Source organism: Camellia sinensis, unplaced genomic scaffold, assembly GCF_055761805.1.
Source record: "Camellia sinensis isolate YWXY unplaced genomic scaffold, ASM5576180v1 Unanchor1, whole genome shotgun sequence".
Lineage (NCBI taxonomy): Eukaryota > Viridiplantae > Streptophyta > Magnoliopsida > Ericales > Theaceae > Camellia > Camellia sinensis.
The window spans coordinates 17,047,453-17,066,687 of record NW_028128987.1 but is presented as its reverse complement, the minus strand read 5'-3'; the positions used below and the strand labels follow the sequence as shown (position 1 = coordinate 17,066,687).

At 37.0% G+C, this 19,235-nt stretch overlaps 1 protein-coding gene across 1 annotated transcript; it reads left to right on the top strand.

Moving 5' to 3' along the window:
- The first annotated feature begins 4,916 nt into the window (after positions 1-4,916).
- Positions 4,917-6,992, top strand: LOC145814112 (uncharacterized). Its single transcript, XM_082910639.1, has 2 exons — positions 4,917-6,413; positions 6,855-6,992. The coding sequence occupies exons 1-2, from the start codon at positions 4,917-4,919 to the stop codon at positions 6,990-6,992; spliced, it is 1,635 nt and encodes a 544-aa protein (XP_082766765.1).
- The last annotated feature ends 12,243 nt before the right edge of the window (positions 6,993-19,235 follow it).

Genomic DNA, 19,235 nt, shown 5'->3' with positions numbered 1-19,235 from the left:
CCAAGCTCAAAAGCATCAAAACCAATCCTCTTGGGCCCATTTTCTGGAAAACATTTATAAACACATAGAATATCATGTTTCAAAGCTCAATTTTAAGAAATCAAAGCCCAAGGGTGTTTAATTCAAACTCAATTTAAACCATTTTTCAAGCACAAGATGAACATGCAAACATGCATGAATTCAAACCATTTCAAAGCTTCGATTTGATGCTCTAAAGAGCCAATTCTTTTCAAAACATGATGAAATCATGGACTACACTCAAGACATGAACATGCATGTAACATTTTGCCATGAAAACAACTCAAAATCCAACAATACTACCATGCATGCAAAGATTGGGCTTCAATTCACCATTAATGAACCAATTCATGACTTAGCTCTACAATTGGACATGAACCATACATGAATCAACTTAAACACAAGTCAAAAGGATGAAATTCATACCTAGGTGCCTTGAATGCAAGTCTAGAGGTTCAAATTAACAATCCACACTTCAATCTTCAAGCAATTCTACCAATGAACTCAAGATCCACTCAATTCTCTCTCACTTTCTATCTTGGTCGGTTGAGTCTAAGGAATGAGCTGATGGAATGTGTATGAATGAGTGTAATGAGGCTCAAAGATGATTCAAGTAGTGGGCCACTTAAGTGGCATTAAGGTAATTAAGCCTAACTCTTTAATTAGCTTATTTTAATCTAATCTAATCATACCTAATCAATTTTCAAATAAATATACCATAAAATTACATTAATTATGACGCTCATAAAACATCAATCGGTTACTAATTCGGCCGCCGATAAGGCCTTCAATTAAACGCTCAAACATGAACAGATAAAATAAACAATCAACAGATAGAATGCAATTCCAACAGATGTATTCATTCAATTCAGTTTCAATTTCGGTCAGTCAGTTCAGTACTTTAATCAGTTCAACTATCAGTCATAATCAGTCTCGGTTAACAGTAATTAGCAGTTAATCAGTCATTAATCGGTAAACAGTATGAGGGTTGTTACAAGTATGTTTGGAATGACTTTTTGATTTTTTACGAAAAGATGTGCAAAAAGTAGACAGAAAAGGAAATCTTTGACTTTTTGGTATAAGTTGTTGGCTTTTTAATTTTTTTAGTGACTTTTTAACTTTTAAACTAAAATATTCACTTGCCAAACAAGGCCTTAATTTTTTAAATAATTTTACACACTCACATAATCCTCTATAAGTGTATGTAAAATATTAACAACTTGTTTGGAAATTTAGTTTTTTTTTTTTTTTTTGATTTTTTATGAGCTGAGGCAAAATTAGTTGTTTGGAATAATTTTTTTTAGCTCAATAGATGATTGTGAAAGAAAAAAAATGAATGGTCAATACTTAAGATTTAACATTTTTACTTAAAATTTTTTTTATAACTTTTTAACCATTTTAACCAAAAAAAATCTTAATCTCAAATTGGCCTGAGGCTCCGTTTGGCATGGGGTTAAAATAGTTACAAAAAAATAAATAGATTAAAAAGTTAATAAAACATAATGTCATATTTAAACCATAATTTTCTCTCATAAAAGTCAAAAAAAATTAAAAAATCTAACACAAACAAACTTTTTAATCCTAAATTAAAATAATTAAAAACCTAAAAAACTAAAAAATTAACCCAGCTTCCAAACGAATGCTAAGAAGAGAAGATAATTTTTCCTCCCTCAAACTTTGAGTGCTTATGTACGTGTTGGGCACACTACAAGAAAATTGGCATACAACAGCGTTTATACAACATTGTTTCAAAAAATGCAATTTTTTTTGTTTTTTCCGTGTTTTACTTAAAAAAAAGAAAAAGAAAAGTCACATAACATATCTCACTCTCTCATACTCATATCTCCGTCATGGTCCGTCTCTCTCATTCTTACATTTATATCTCACTCTCACAAATCCCACTGTCTCACACGCCGTTCTTCTCTCTCACAATCGAACTGTGGCGACCCCGACCACCGAACTATTATATTACAATATTTCAATAAGTCTAATTGCATGATTATGTGTTTAATTGTGTGATCATATGCTTAATTTTATAGTTATCTGTTATTACGTGGAATATCTGTTCGAATTGGCAACTTAAAGACATATATTGACAGTTAAGACGGCTTCAGAAATTGAAATTGATTAACTTAATAGACTAATTAGAATATTTAGAATTTTACTGCAACTTTAATTGAAAATTGATTCGGATCAAAATAATTAGAATAAACTAATTGAAATTAGTTAGAATTGAGCCTAATTACTTAACTTTGATCATACTTGATTAGGCTAGCTAATCACACCATATAAATAGGTCAAATAAGCTTATATACTCATATGTTCACACACTTGGCTGAGATTTTGAGAAAGTAGGAAAGTTAACTCAACACTAGAGAGTGAGAGAGAAGAGAATTGTGAAGGAATTGAAGGAGAATTGGAGGATTAAACTATAAGACACTTGAATTCAAGCTTTAGGTATGATCTTCAACCCTAATCCTAGTAAGCAAAACATGTAGAAGTTGAATTCATCCAAGTTTTGAGTTCATTTGCATGAAATTGTTTAGTGGAAGCTTGAATCACCTTAAATTGGGAAGATAAGAGTTAATCATGTACATGCATACATAATTTGAGTTAGAATTCATGAAATTTCTACATGCATGGCACTTTTACACCTAATTTGAAGAGTCCTTTATGTTTTCATACTTCTCATATCACTTGATCACGTTTTGAAGATATATATACTCAATTTGAGTCAATTTTTCTTTATAACTTGAAGTTGAAGTTTTTGGTTGAGAAATTGCCATGGTTTTGAGCAAATGGCTTCAAATTAATTATGTTTCCATGTTTTATAATGTTTTCCCATGTTTTTGTACCTTAGATGCGAGTTTAGAATTTTTGAATACCAAATTTGAACTTCAAACACAGTTATGGAAATTCCAGAATTCGACCAGTCTGCTCGAGCGAAGAAAGTGTCCCTCGAGCGTGAAAATCGAGCTCCCAGAAGTTTTACAAAAGTTTACAAGCCGCGCTCGAGCGAGGACCCCCTTTTCTCAGTTTTTCGCTTGAGCAACCATCGAGCAGAAATTTCATGCAACCAGTACTTTTGGCAAGTTTGCAGACCGCTCGAGTGACAGAAGTTGCGCTCGAGCAATCACTTTTATTTTTGAACTCCTGCTCGAGCGAAAGAAGTTGCGCTCGAGCGAAGACCCTGTTTTTAGCAAAGTTTGACTAACTCTTTTATGTGCATGCCTGCATCCTCATGTCATTTCAAGTACTTGTAGACACCAATTGAACTCATATAAACATGGAATGAGTTAGAAACACATGAGGAAAATTTAATTAAAACGGAACAGCTATCGAACGGTATTCCAATTGTACTTTTGCTATGTGTGTTTGTATAGGTGGACGTCTGAGGCCTTATGACAACACAACCCACAATGAGTAATAACTTTATAAAGATATGTTCAAGTTATGTTTATTTTCGAAAATGTTACTGTTAGCAAAATTGATATATGAATGATTGAATGGCTTATTGTTCATCGAATGGTTTATTGAAACTCTAGTTTCTTATGAATGAATGAAGTTCTCTCTCGGAAATGTATTCATAGCCCATTGACCCTTGCTTGGGGGAGATTAATACCATGGCCCATTGGCCCTCGCCCGAGGGAAACAATACCATGGCCTATTGGATAATTGAAATATAGAAATCTCTGCTATCAAACCTTAATGTTCACATTGGATATGATATATTGATTGACCCTTGAGGTCCCATTGTTATTAAAACATTGTTACTCTATTGGATGTGCCACATATTTGAATGAATGGTTACTGATGCTAAGATTGATATTTGTAATGGTATTGAACTTCATTCGTATAACCTCTTTATCCTGTTATTACTCATTGGGCATTAGCTCACTATTTATTTATAAATATGTAGGTGGGCAAGCTAAACATCAAAGTTAAGAAAGCCTCGAGTCTACCCGGGTCAGCCTTTTGAGGAGCTTCCAAGTAAAGTAATTAGGCTCAGGTGGAGCCATGCTAGTTGAACCCCTTTTTTTTTGCTTGATAAATGATTTTGTATTTGTATATATTTTGGGGTTTTGTATAACTATAAGATGTGGATTTTTGGAACTAATATGGTGTATGAACATAAAGAGTGAACCTTCGCTTATGATACAAAGTCCTTTCATATACGCACGGCTCAATGGATAATTTTTGTGTTATTTTAGACTTCTGCTAAGCCCCGTACTTTATATTAAAGGGTTTATTTGTATGGAGGTCGTAGGTAATCTATGATTACTGGCTGGTCATGACGCTAAAATTATAGGGGCGGGTTCGGGTAGTGACATAGTGGTATCAGAGCACGAATTATATCTCACTCACTTATCCATTGAGCTATAGAGGGTCTAGAAAAGACTTTAGGATTACATTCATATACATTTGAAATTCTGAGTGAGATGATTTCGCGATTATATATATATCATTGTGTGCTTGAATATATATATTGTGTTTGTTATAATACAAGTTTCATATAGAAAATAGTAAGAACAAGAGGTGATGAGCTAGAGGAGGCGACCTCCTCAAGATTGGATAGAATGGAACGAATGATGCAAGACATGGCTGAAGCCACAAGACAACAACAGTAATGAGAACAACAACAACGACAACCACCACCCCCACCTCTAATGCCTGTACTACCTCCAGCTCCAGGGTGTCAGATGGGGGACTGTACTATTGCTTTGACTAGAGAATTCAAAAAGTTGAGGCTACCAGTGTTTTATGGCGGAATTGAACCATTGAAGGCCAAGGCTTGGGTCTTAGGGATTGAGAGGTTGTTTGAAGTGTTCCTATGTACCGAAACTCAGAAGGTATAACTAGCTACGTTTACATTGGAAGATGATGCAAGGCGTTGGTGGATGTTGGTCCGAGATGAGAATAAAGATGTTACTTGGGCTTGTTTTCTGGAAATCTTCTATGAGAAATACTTTCCGCAATGTGTACGGGACAGAAAAGTATCAGAGTTCATGGAACTCAAGCAGGGAAACAAAGCAGTTGCCGTGTATGAGGCTCAATTTACAAAATTAGCTCGCTTCGCACCCCACATGGTACATACGGACTACAAGAAAGCTAGACAATTTGAGGGAGGTTTGCGTGACCCAATCCTAGACAAGATCAATGTACTCAAATTACCGATATATGTGGATGTGCTTGATAGAGCACTAATAGTAGAGGGAAATATGGCCAACCGTAAACAAAATTTCGAATGGAAGGGCAGAAGACAAAATTTTAATAAGGGGACCACATCGACAAACAAGAAGTTAGAGTTTGGGAATTCCAATAATTCGGGATCAACCCAAAGTGGTAACTCAATACCTACTTGTACCGTTTGTGGAAAGAAGAACAGGAGTATTTGCTATCGCACTATGGGGGCTTGTTACCAGTGTGGAAATGTAGGACATATGGCGAAAGATTGTATTCAATCATGTCAGGATGGTAACCGAGGTGCCATAAGCTCGATTGGATCAGTTCCCACAACAAAACCAGCTGCAACACCGTCTCCCACAAGAAATGAACAGAGGCAAGGAAGAGTCTTTGCATTGATCCCGGGGGACACTCAAAATACTGAGGCAGTAGTGTCAGGTACAATCTCCATTTATGGTAAGCCTACTTATGCTTTAATTGATTCAGGGTCTACACATTCGTTTGTTTCTATGGTTTTTGGTGAAACTTTGAATAGAGCTATGGAAACATTGAGTTATATATTATGTTTTGTATCACTTACGGGGGGATCCATACTATGTTCAACTGTATTTGTTGCATGTGAATTATTTCTCGGGAATGTTGTTTTGTATGTTGATTTAATACCTCTAGTCATTAGGCAATTTGATGTTGTTTTGGGTATGGATTGGCTAGCCAAGTACTATGCAACTATTGATTGTGCTTTGAAACGAGTGATATTCAGACCTCCCGGACAAGATGAATTTTATTTCAAAAGAAAATGGGTAATTCCACCACCATACCTTACATCTGCCATAAAAGCCCAAAAACTAATGAATGAGGATTGTCAAGGGTATTTGTGTAGTGTAATAATCGAACCCACTATAGATATTACTCTAGACAATATACTAGCGGTGAGAGATTTTCCCAATGTGTTTCCGGATGAATTACCTAGACAACTTGTTAATAGAGAGATTGAATTTACAATTGATGTAATACCGGGCACACAACCAATTTCAAAAACTCCCTACCGTATGTCCACTATTGAAATGAAAGAATTGAAAACTCAGTTGCAGGAATTGATTGATAAGGGATTTATTCGTCCAAGTACTTCATCGGGGGGAGCGCCTATTCTTTTTGTGAAAAGGAAAGATGAGACCCTCCGACTATGTATTGACTACAGAGAACTCAATAAGGTAACAGTGAAGAATAAATGTCCATTGTCACGTATTGATGATTTATTTGACCAGTTGTAGGGGGCCCAGGTATTTTCAAAAATTGATTTGAGATCAGGCTACCATCAATTAAAAGTGAGAACTGAAGACATTGAAAAGACTGTTTTCTGAACTAGGTGTGGACATTATAAGTTTTTGGTCATGCCTTTCGGAGTCACTAATGCACCCTCAGCATTTATGGATTTGATGAACAGGATTTTCAAACCTTTCCTAGACGACTTTGTTGTTGTATTCATTGATGACATTTTGATGTAAAGATGAGCATGAACAACATTTGAAAATGACCCTTCAAACACTTAGGGAAAAGTAGCTGTATGAGAAATTAACGAAGTGTGAATTTTTCCTTGATGAAATAACATTTTTAGGGCATGTTATTAACAGAAATGATATCTCTGTTCTCAGAAAATCGAGGCGATTGTTGATTGGCCTACTCTAACTAATGGAACAGAAGTTTGTAGTTTTATGAAACTGGCTGGTTATTATCGGAGATTTGTTAAAGACTTCTCAAAAATTGCAGAGCCATTGACTCAATTGACTTGAAAGGAAGAACCTTTGAATGGACTGAGAGAATCTGCATTTCAAGAACTAAAGACAAGATTAACTACAGCTCCAATCCTCACTATTCCCTCAGGTATCGAAGGTTTTGTAATCTTTAGTGATGCATCTTGTAAGGGTTTGGGCTGTGTTTTAATGCAGGATGGCAAGGTAATTGCATATGCCTTTCGACAGTTGAGACCACACGAAAAAAACTACACTACACACGACCTAGAACTTGCTGCAGTTGTGTTTGCACTGAAAATATGGCATCACTATTTGTATGGAACCAAATGTGAAGTGTACACAGATCATAAGAGTTTGAAATACTTTTTCACACAAAAGGAATTGAACATGCATCAAAGGCGATGGCTTGAATTAATCAAAGATTATGATTTACAAATTCATTACCATCCGGGCAAAGCCAACACTGTGGCAGTTGCACTTAGTAGAAAGAATGTGGGGAATCTTGCCTATTTGCTCATAGATCAAAGAGAATCGCTACTAGAGTTTGAAAACTCGAAATTGAAGTAGTGCCTTTTGGACAGGATAATTTGATGGCCGCAATGTCCGCGCAACCTGCAATTATTGAAGAAATCAAACAAAAGCAAATGAATGATGAAATTTTGAAGAAGATTTGCGATGAACTTAACACCAAGCCTAAACCGGGGTTCATGATTGAAGACTCTGTGTTGAAATTTCAAGGGAGATTGTGTATTCCAAATGATGCGAATTTAAAAAGGAAAATTTTGGAGGAAGCCCACAAGTCAATGTTTGCTATGCACCCAAGAAGCACCAAAATGTACTAAGACTTGAAGTTAGTGTATTGGTGGCCCAACATGAAAAGAGAGATTGCCGACTTCAACTCTAAATACTTACAATGCCAGCAAGTGAAAGCAAAGCATCAAAAATCAGCGGGTTTGCTTCAGTCTCTTCTTATCCTGGAATAGAAATTGGAGCATATCGCCATGGACTTTGTTGTTGGCCTACCTCGAACGCCTAGAGGTATGGACTTTATATGGGTTGTAGTTGATAGACTAATTAAGTCTGCTCATTTTCTTGCCGTAAAGACTTCTTTTACTGCATATAGACTTGCTACTATCTACATTGATGAAATTATTCGACTGTATGGGGTTCCAGTGTCTATTGTATCAGATAGGGATCCTAAATTTGTTTCTAGGTCTTGGCATAGTCTACAAGATGCAATGGAGACAGAATTGAGGTTTAGTACAACATTTCATCTACAAACTGATGGACAAATCGAAAGGACTATTCAAACCTTAGAAGATATGCTTCGTATGTGTGTTCTGGACTTTCAGGGCAGTTGGGAAACGTATTTGCCATTGGCCGAGTTTGCTTATAACAATAGTTTTCATGCTAGCATTGGTATGGCACCATATGAGGCACTATATGGCAGAAAGTGTAGATCGCCAATTTGTTGGACGCAGGTTGGTGACAAGGCTATTTATGGTACTGAACTTGTGCAAGAAACAACTGAAAAGATCAAAATCATTAAGCAAAGGCTCAAAACTGCATAGAGCCGACAAAAAAGTTATGCGGATCAACGAAGAAGAGACTTAGAGTATGAAGTGAGGGATCATGTGTTTATCAATGTAACACCAATGAAAAGATAGATGAGATTTGGCAAGAAGGGGAAATTGACTCCTCGCTATATTGGACCGTTTCAGGTTCTTGAGAGGTTGGGTCCTATTGCTTACCGTATTTCTTTGCCACCTAGAATGGAGCAAGTACATAATATTTTCCATGTATCCATGCTTCGTGGGTATCTTAGAGATCCATTCCATATAATTGATCACCACTTAATTGCTTTAGATGAAAATATGATGTATGAGGAATGACTCGTGCAAATCATTGATCGGCAAGTGAAGCAATTGAGAAACAAAACTATCCCTATAGTGAAAGTCGAGTGGAAAGAACATTATGGGAATAAGGCTACTTGGGAGAAGGAGGAAGAGATGCGACAGCGGTATCTGCATTTATTTTCATCGGAAGGTAACCTAAGTTTAGAGGACCAAACTTTCTAAGGGGGAGAGACTGTGATGACCCTGACCACCGAACTATTATATTACATTATTTCAATAAGTCTAATTGCATGATTATGTGTTTAATTATGTGATTATATACTTAATTTTATAACTATCTGTTATTACATGGAATATTTGTTCGAATTGGCAACTTAAAGACAAAAATTAAAAGCCAAGACGACTTCAGAAACTTAAATTGATTAACTTAATAGACTAATTAGAATATTTAGAATTTTACTGCAGCTTTAATTGAAAATTGATTCGGATCAAAATAATTAGAGTAAACTAATTGAAATTAGTTAGAATTGAGCCTAATTACTTAACTTTGATCATACTTGATTAGGCTAGCTAATCACACCATATAAATAGGTCAAATAAGCTTATATACTCATATGTACACATACTTGGCTGAGATTTTGAGAAAGTAGGAGAGTTAACTCAACACTAGAGAGAGAGAGAGAAGAGAATTGTGAAGGAATTGAAGGAGAATTGAAGGATTAAGTTATAAGACACTTGAATTCAAGCTTTAGGTATGATCTTCAACCCTAATCCTTGTAAACAAAACATGTAGAAGTTGAATTCATCCAAGTTTTGAGTTCATTTGCATGAAATTGTTTAGTAGAAGCTTGAATCACCTTGAATTGGGAAGATAAAAGTTAATCATGTGCATGCATGCATAATTTGAGTTAGAATTCATGAAATTTCTACATGCATGGCACTTTTACACCTAATTTGAAGAGTCCTTTATGTTTTCATACTTCTCATATCACTTGATCATGTTTTGAAGATATATAAACTCAATTTGAGTCAATCTTGCTTTATAACTTGAAGTTGAAGTTTTTGGTTGAGAAATTGAATGGTTTTGAGCAATTGGCTTCAAATTAATTATGTTTCCATGTTTTATAATGTTTTCCCATGTTTTTGTACCTTAGACACGAGTTTAGAATTTTTGAATACCAAATTTGAACTTCAAACACAATTCTGGAAATTCCAGAATTCGACAAGTCCGCTCGAGTGAAGAAAGTGTCGCTCTAGCTTGAAAATCGAGCTCCCACAAGTTTTACAAAAGTTTATGGACCGCTCGTGCGGCCAAAGTGGCGCTCGAGCGAGGACCCCTTTTTCTCAGTCTTTCACTCGAGCGACCATCGAGCGAAAATTTCATGCAACTAGTACTTTTGCCAAGTTTTCAAACCACTCGAGCGATAGAAGTTGTGCTCGAGCAACCACTTTTATTTTTGAACCCCCGCTCGAGCGGAGACCCTGTTTTTAGCAAAGTTTGACTAACTCTTTAAAGTGCATGCCTGCATCCTCATGTCATTTCAAGTACTCGTAGACACCAATTGAACTCATACAAACATGGAATGAGTTAGAAACACATGAGAAAAATTTAATGAAAATGGAACGACTATCGAATGGTATTCCGGTTGTACTTTTGTTATGTGTTTTGTAGAGGTGGACGTCCGAGGCTTTGTGACAACATAACCCACAATGAGTAATAACTTTATAAAAATATGTTCAAGTTATGTTTATTTTCAAAAATGTTACTGGTAACAAAATTGATATATGAATGATTGAATGGCTTATTGTTCATCGAATGGTTTATTAAAACTCTAGTTTCTTATGAATGAATGAAGTTCCCTCTAAAAAATGTATTCATGCCCTATTGACCCTTGCCTGGGGGAGATTAATACCATAACCCATTGGCCCTCGCCCGAGGGAAACAATACCGTGGCCTATTGGATAATTAAAATATAGAAATCTTTGATGTCAAACCTTAATGGTCACATTGGATATGATATATTCATTGACCCTTGAGGTCCCATTGTTATTAAAACATTGTTACTCTATTGGATGTGCCACAAGTTTGAATGAAATGGTTACTGATGCTAAGATTGATAGTTGTAATGGTATTGAACTTCATTCATATAACCTCTTTATCCTGTTATTACTCATTGGGCATTAGGTCACTATTTATTTATATATATGTTGGTGGGCAAGCTGAACATCAAAGTTAAGAAAGCCTCGAGTCTACCCGGATCAACCTTTTGAGGAGTTTCTAAGTGAAGTAATTAGGTTCAGGTGGAGCCATGCTAGTTGAACCCCTTTTTTTGGCTTGATAAATGATTTTGTATTTGTATATATTTTTGGGGTTTTGTATAACTATAAGATGTGGATTTTTGGAACTAATGTGGTGTATGAACATAAAGAGTGAACCTTCGCTTATGATACGAAGTCCTCTCATATACGCACGACTCAATGGATAATTTTTGTGTTATTTTAGACTTCAGCTAAGCCCTATACTTTATATTAAAGGGTTTATTTGTATAGAGGTCGTAGGTAATCTATGATTGCTGGTTGGTCATGACGCTAAACCTATAGGGGCAGGTTTGGGTATTGACACGAACTCTCTAGCTGTTCTTTATCGATCTCTGTCGCTCGAGGGCTTTGCTCTGGTTGTTCTTCATCGAACTCGAACTCGATCTCGATCTCGATCTGTTCTTTGTCTCAGATTAGATCATTATCATTCTTCGATTCTCTTCTTCTCTCTTCGATCTCTTTGCAAATCTCTCTCTCTAAACTCTGTTTGGATCTATCTATGTTCGATCATGGAGATGGAACGTGTAATCGAGTTTCCACACGAGTACATGGATCGTCAACCTAGAAAAAGACTGCATTTGGGTTGAGACGTTGCTCCCCAAGCCCTTAAGGTATCAAATATGTTCTCTGGATCTCTGATTTCCTAATTTCTTCATTCTTCCTTTTTTATTCTATTTTTTGCTAGATCTGGTCGAAATTAGATACGTGGTAGATCAGGTATGAGAAAAGGTTTATGCTTTTATAGATCTATAAATTTCATGGTAGATCGCGTTTGGAAAAAGGTTTATTATTATTATTTTTTTATGTATAATCAATTTTTATTAGGTAATTTGTCAGAGTTTTTTAGTCTGTGATCAGATCTGCAAATTTCAAATAGCTCTTTTAAATATCTGTGCAGAATAAGAAAGTTATTAGGAAGGTTTGTTCACCTGACATTTTGATTTCTACTCAACACCTTTTTTGTTCATGTAATATAGTTCAATAATGTCTTGCAATTTTCAATTGCGTCACTTGTGCTTCTGTCTTTCTTGGTGGAGATGCGAAGTTACTTGAGCTAGAAAAGCTTGTTCTTCCTCTTTACTTGAGCATATATCTTCGAGATTGTTCAAATTCCTTTGATCTAAATTGATCTAGGGCTCAAGGTAAGGATTTTCTGACTTGGATTTGCTAAGTTCACTCAAGATCTGTAAAATCTCATGGTTAAAACAACGATTTGGAGTATATTTAGGTTGATGTTTGTAAATTCACTTACATTTTTTCCCCAATCTAGCTTTTTTGGCATTTTTCAAATCTTTTTTTTTTTGGCTTATGTTTTTGCTGATTCCACTTGTTCACTTGTTTGTTTTTGTTTTGTTTTGTTTTGTTTTTTTTTTTTTTTTTTGGTTCTTATGTTTGAGTTTTGAATTTCTTAAAGTCCTATAGGGAATTGAATATTTGAGGGATTACTTACATCTTTTTTCTTTTGTTCTAAACTTGGCGGGTTGGTAAATATGTAGTTTTTTAACTTCTAATTTCAATTTGATACTTGTTAATATGATATGCTGAAATGAATGACATGTAAATTTCAGTCATTTGATTCCATAAACATTCATTGTTATTTTTCCGGCAAATTATAAGGCTTGGCAAGTAGGTAACTTTGATTCACAATTGGCAAGTAGGTAAATTTTAAGGCTTGGCAAGTATGATTATTTATTTCCTCTGTTTGTTTGGTTCTTGATTGATCAAATATGTGTCAACATTTTGAGTTATTGGGGATTAAATGTTAGCTTATTGTGTGCAGGAGGTAAATGAGATGTGGGCAGGCTTGGGCTATTATAGGTTTGGGCGATTTCTTATTGGAGAATCTACAATTCCTTTACCCAAATCTGCCAATAAATAATCATATACCATTGTTTGGATGTTTTTTTTTACTACTATCAAAACATTTTTGGCCTATTGCGGCGTTTCAAAAACGTCGCTAATTCTTGATTTTCTTGCAGTAATTGTTTGGGAAACCTGAAAGTTTTGCCTACTGTTTCAAAATGGTGTTCTGGTGGTTCATACTAGTGAAACCATTCTGCTAATTATTATGGTGTTGCTGCTGACCTATTGCTCTTTTATGTGTATGTTATACATTGTTCCTCTGACTAAACCAATTTTCATAATCATTAGACCATTTTTTTTTTGGTCTTTCAAGAAGATACAAGAATTATCATCAAATCAGGTATACAAGACACCCTTGGTCAAACCCAGTTAGTAAGTTGTCCTTCCCTTTTTTTATGTTTCTTTTCTTTTTATGTTTCCTTTTTGTTATAACAATATATGTATGTCTTTAGCCTTCTTGCTATTTGTTTTTGTTGCACTATTAATATGAATTTTTGAAACACTGCAGGGATCAGATACAATGATGGATACTGCCAATTTTCTTGAGCTAGCGTTCTTTTCAAATGAACCAGTTGACCATCTCCAACCTCCGTGCTCTACAAATTCTACAACTTCTGTTTCCATCAAAATTTCTTCTTTTCCAATGTCTCAAGGTATTATTTTTATCAATAAGATCTCCAACTTTATTACTGTCATATTTGATGATCGCGTCTATTTAACATCACATCACATGGACACTGGACAAATTTAATATTTGCATTGTCTGCACTATCTGCACTGTGATGACTATTGACTATGCTACAATTATATATATTTTCCTGATTATTTGTAAATACATCATATATCATTTCTGCCCTTACACATAGATTTACTTATATACCATGCAACAAAAATTAATAATGCAACCCTTCTTGCTTGCTTCAGTAGTTTTACTCTTGCATTCTTATTTCGAGGTTTGCATCTTAGGATCAAGTTGTAGTATGTTTTTCTAATTTTATTCTTAGAGTTGTTCTCTTGGACTTCCAAAAGTCAATCTAAAGATTGAATTAGCTGCATTTAAATGAGTTTGTAATTTCATTATGACTTGTTATCTAATTGAGGTTTCATTGCACTCCCAATTTGTTTCCATTGATTACGTACCTCATTTTTTGGATGGTCTTAGTAGACAATCAAAGTGTTCTGAATCATATGTTGCGTCTGTATATATTAAAATGGCTTGAAAACAAAGCAATATGATTAATGTTTTAATTCTTGCCATTCATGTCATCGTTTTTCATTATATTTTTTAAGGACTTTGGTGTTGATTCATGATGTTTTCTAAACTAGGACAGTTTGATGTTAAGTACATTCTTATTATGTTCGTGTGATATATTGATAGTATAGGCCAGGGGTTGAGCCCTGTATGATGAGCTTGGGTATGCAAGAACCCACTCACTGGGCTAGCCATTAGCTTAGAGTAAGGATGAATTTGATACATCAAATTCTTCATTCCTTTCTTTCTCTCCCTCCTTGCTATGATTGGTGGAACCATTTGTACAGTCAATCATATGAAGGAAATATGATTAATGGGTTGGACACTTTTTGCACTAAATGACTGTTTTCAGGCCACACTTTTATTCAGGTCTCTCTCTCTCTCTCACGCGCACTGTAGACACCCTATTTTTTACCACCCTTAAGACTTGGGTGCTTTATTCTGAACACTTGATGATGAAAGTTACACTATGCAATCTTTTGAATTCTCAGCGAAGAAATTTGGATTCAGGCTCTAATCCCAAACCTTACACCCCATTTTGGCCAAACTATTTTAGACCTTAAAACCTTTATTTCAAAATATTTTTCCAAATGTTTCTACGATGTTCCAAGGCTCGCATTTCGTTTAAAACATGCACTTTTCGGTAAACCAAGTAAGGACAAAGTGAAAATAAATGGAAGGGAGGTGAACTCTTTGAAAAATCTTTAAAACCTTTTATTTATAGGTTTGGAGTTGAAGGACATAGGAGGAGAGGAAAGAAAACTAGTTTAGGAAGAAGTTAAGCATCAAACTGTTGAGAAAGAATGAGAAGCCTTCACTAAATTAGGAATATTTCATTGCACACTTAGAATTTAGATATGAAGCCACCACTATTGGAAATTAGACTTCCGGGGTTTTAATTTAGACTCAAGAATCACTAAAAACCGAGTCCGGATGAGGGAAATATACCCGTTTGAAGACGGGCCTGAAGTGCAGCTTTTCAGACCCAGCCGGGCCCATTTAGAACCGGCCGTTATGAATGGAAACGGGCTGGGCCGGGGCCGGGGATCACACTCCCCGTCCCCGATCCTCGAAGGTGAAAAAATTCCCGTCCCCACCCCCGATCCCCGGCGGGGAACCCATCACTCCCCCTGCCCCCGCCCCCTAACGGGGATCGGGTTTCCCCGACCCTGAAATATCCTCGACCATTTTTTTTTTGGCTCAACACACAACACAAGAACAACAATTTAATCTGTTTTGCAACAACAATCATCCACAGTTTAATCTGTTTTCAACAACAATCATCATCAACAACTCTAAAAAAAAAAAAATTAGAAATTGAAGAGGAGAACGCAGATCTGAAATTGCAGAGTAGAGGGCTGAAAACAGATCTGCAAAAAAAATAATAATAATAAAACAAAATCACTTCATCATTCCATAAACTCAGATATGTAAATTTAGAGGGGAAAAAGAAAAAAAAAAGAAAATGTTGAAACAGATATATATATATATACATATATATACACTTAGATATATATATATATATATATACATATACATATATGTATGTATGTCAACCCTAGATCGAAATCCCTAGATCGATTAGTTTAACGCGAGAAAGAGAGAGAGATAACCTTGAAATCCCTAGATTGATTAGCAGTAGTGAGGGAGGCTCGACGGTGAGAGATGAGTGGCGGTGAGGGAGGATCAGCAGTGGTGAGGAATGAGCGGTGGTCGTCGTTGTGTGAGAGTGAGAGACGAGCAGTGGCCGTCATTGTGTGAAAGAAAGAGAGAGAAAGAATAGCGTTGTGTTGTGTGAGAGTGAAAGAGAGGGAGCAGTGTATATCAACCAAACCCTACACACACATATATATATAGGAGGGCATAAGAGTAATCTTACCTCGGGACTAAACGGGGCGGGAGTCGAGGGCGGGAGTCGGGGGTCGGGCCGGGTCGGGTCCGGGGTTGGGACATGTATCCCCGTCCCCAGCCCAAACATCATCGGGGATTTTTTTTTGAATACCATCCCCGGCCCGTGGGGGATATTTTTCGGGGAATAACCGTTCAATTCGGGGTCAGGGGGTTGGGTCACCGTCGGGCCGGGTTCAGATTGCCATCCCTACCAGTCGTGCCTCATTGAGTCCCAGCCAGGCCTCAATGAAATCTTATCCTGGGTTGCTTATTAGGCCCGACCGTGTGTTTTTAGGCCCGGCCGGGTCTCAATGGCGCCAGACAGACAGCTAGCGAGAATTAAACAAATATCTTTATTTGAAGATATTTTTGACCATTTTGACTCAACCTCTATAAATAAGAAATCTTCCTTCATAATTCAAGGTTAGCAAAATTTCCAAAAGTTTTGAAAAACTAAATAGACCTCCTTCCATCTTCCTTCCTCCTTTGACCGTCAAACCTGCTTTAGCTATACATACACAATACATACACCATTAGAGCTTGTTCTTGAAACTTTTGTTGAAGTTTCAAACCATATTTCATAAAACTTGAGGGTGTTGGAATCAAGTTTATTTAACTACAAGCATCCTCTCTTTCAAGAGGTATAACTTTTGCATCTTCTTCCTTATTTCTCTTTTACTATTTTCTTCTCTTTTCCATGCTTTGTACATTGTTTTGGGACTGTTTTGCGAGCTGAAATTTGTGATTTAAGAGCTACCAAAGTTGGAGGGGTTAACCACCCTTCCTTGAACCTTATTCTAAGCTTATATCCTTGTGTTTCCCACTTATTTCTCTGATTTTAGCCATTGTTTTTGGGCTATTTTTGGACTATTTTCAGAGGCTAAAATATGGTTTAGAAGTCTCAAAAGTGGAGGGGTTAGCCACCCTTCCTTAGCTTTGCTTACTACCTTTATATCTCTTTATTTTTGCCTATCTTTTTGTAGACGCGCCCGCGAGGGACCCCGCTACTACAGTTCGGACTCGATTTTGTTTGCGGTCCTTAATCTGAACCAAAGAGTCCAAATCTGGCAAATCGTTTTGAGAAAACAGATTTTAGGAAAGAAATGCCAAACATGGACTGCTTTGCCAGATACAGAGTCGCCACCTAAATATTTTTATGGGGGAATTTAGGAAACCCTGACTCAGTGCCGAAGGCCACATGTCCGTCATCACCGGAGTTGTCTCGGCTCGGGAGCTAGGGTACGATTGGGGAAGGTCAGCTATGAGCACCCCCTCTCGCCCGATCCGAAGATCGGCCTCTACTAAACGTGATATCCGTTTTTGAAAATATTATGTGTTCTTATTCCAATTGTTAGCCTAGAATTGCTATGTTATGCGCACAGCAAACAAGTATAGACTAGATTGCCTAATTTGGAAAGAAACATTGCATATCCGTTTGTTTTGAAAAGCGCTTTAGAGTTTGCTACTCGCAAGTAGGCTAAAACACGGATTTCAACGAGTTTTCCCAACTCAAACAATCCAACCTTCACCCACGGGCATTCAAACAGTTTATCTCATATAAGCATCTAGCCGCATGGCAAACATACTGTCATAGCAACACTCACACGCATGCGGTATGCTAAAGCATAAATACTTACATCGTACTCTGTGCCAAAACAATAAACTAGTTAGCAAACATGCGTGTCCTAGTTCATGTCAAGTCGACTAATGCAACACATGCAAGATGCAATTAGAGTAGGCTCGGCTAACCTAATCATGGCATGTGAAATGCAACCAATTGATGCACGTATTCAATTTGGAATTTGAAATACAAATGCAGTTAGCATGATGTACCGAGCCCGGTGTATGCAGGAAAAATGTATGAATGCACGTATGCATTGCATAAGGTATGCTAATTTTAAAAATGCCCTAGTCTACCATCATAAGCAGGTAAATAAAAGGGAAGAAAGAAGTGGGGATTGGAAGACATACACACACTCACCCACACTTATTACAGATTTGCCCTCGCTCGGAGGGTACAAATAAATATTACAGTCCGAATAACAAATAAATTAATTATTACAGAATTTCTACTTAATTAATAGAAAGAATGCAAAATGAAGGAGAGAGATGGCCACAGCCTCTGCCTCGAGATGCGCGAATGATGTATGCTCGAACCCGCCTTGCCCGGAAAGTCCGTACCATACCAAGGCTGTCTCTGTTTGCACTGCCCTGTCCCTCTGAAAAATTCCAAAGTGCTGGGACAGGTTTATTGCATACTGCAGAGGACCACCGGTTGGGGGAAAACCCCACCGGCAGTGCATAATTTCCACCGGCTGCTTCTGGACTTATCGGCCCTTCACCAATGGCCGGTCGGCACTGAATTATGCCGATCGGCAGAAACTTCCTGCAGGAGACAGTTTTGACAGCAACAGAGAACAGACAGCATATGGCATGGGATTTCAGGCACATGTGAGCATGGTCATGTTTCCCATCATGTGTTGAACTCAGGGAACATGGCCCTCGATACTCCAGCCATCAATGGTGCATGATAGCCCAAGAGATCGAGCTTTCCATTTGATGAAAGGAATGCATGCAACACACAAATGAGGACCAAGGCCTTATCATGTCGAAGTCAAAGGCCCCGGTGACCGAGTGTTAAGGCACGTTACATCACTTATGGTATGAACGCCCCTTGACCCTCACACTTGGTTTGACAACCCAAACCAAGTAATGCAATGCATGTTATGCTAACATGGCTCGAAATGCAACATGATATCAAGATGCAAGGCATGCCAAGTATCATGCAACTAGTATGGCAAGCATGCAATGTTAGGCATACAAGATGCAAATGCAATGTAAATATGGACACTTTAAGCCAAAGGGTCATCATGATACAACACCTAATGAAGCAAACATGCAACAAACATGAAACAAACATGCAATGGTGGCTTAAAATGGTAAAGGGGCAGACCTTAACCCACCTCAAAACAGTGGCCAAAAGTGTCCAAAAGGTGGACCAATACTCATGCCAACAAGCAAGCCAATGGTCCTAAGGTTAAGGCACAAAAATGAGGCACTTCACTCCCACCAACATGACCACACATGGCATGACTTGGACAA

What these genes read in the sequence shown, in the direction of transcription:
- LOC145814112 (XM_082910639.1), top strand. Translation starts at nt 4,917, where the DNA reads ATGTTGGTCCGAGATGAGAATAAAGATGTTACTTGGGCTTGTTTTCTG. An exon ending in ACTACAGAGAACTCAATAAG is followed by an intron (nt 6,414 to 6,854) that starts GTAACAGTGAAG and finishes CTCTGTTCTCAG; the next exon opens with AAAATCGAGGCGATTGTTGA.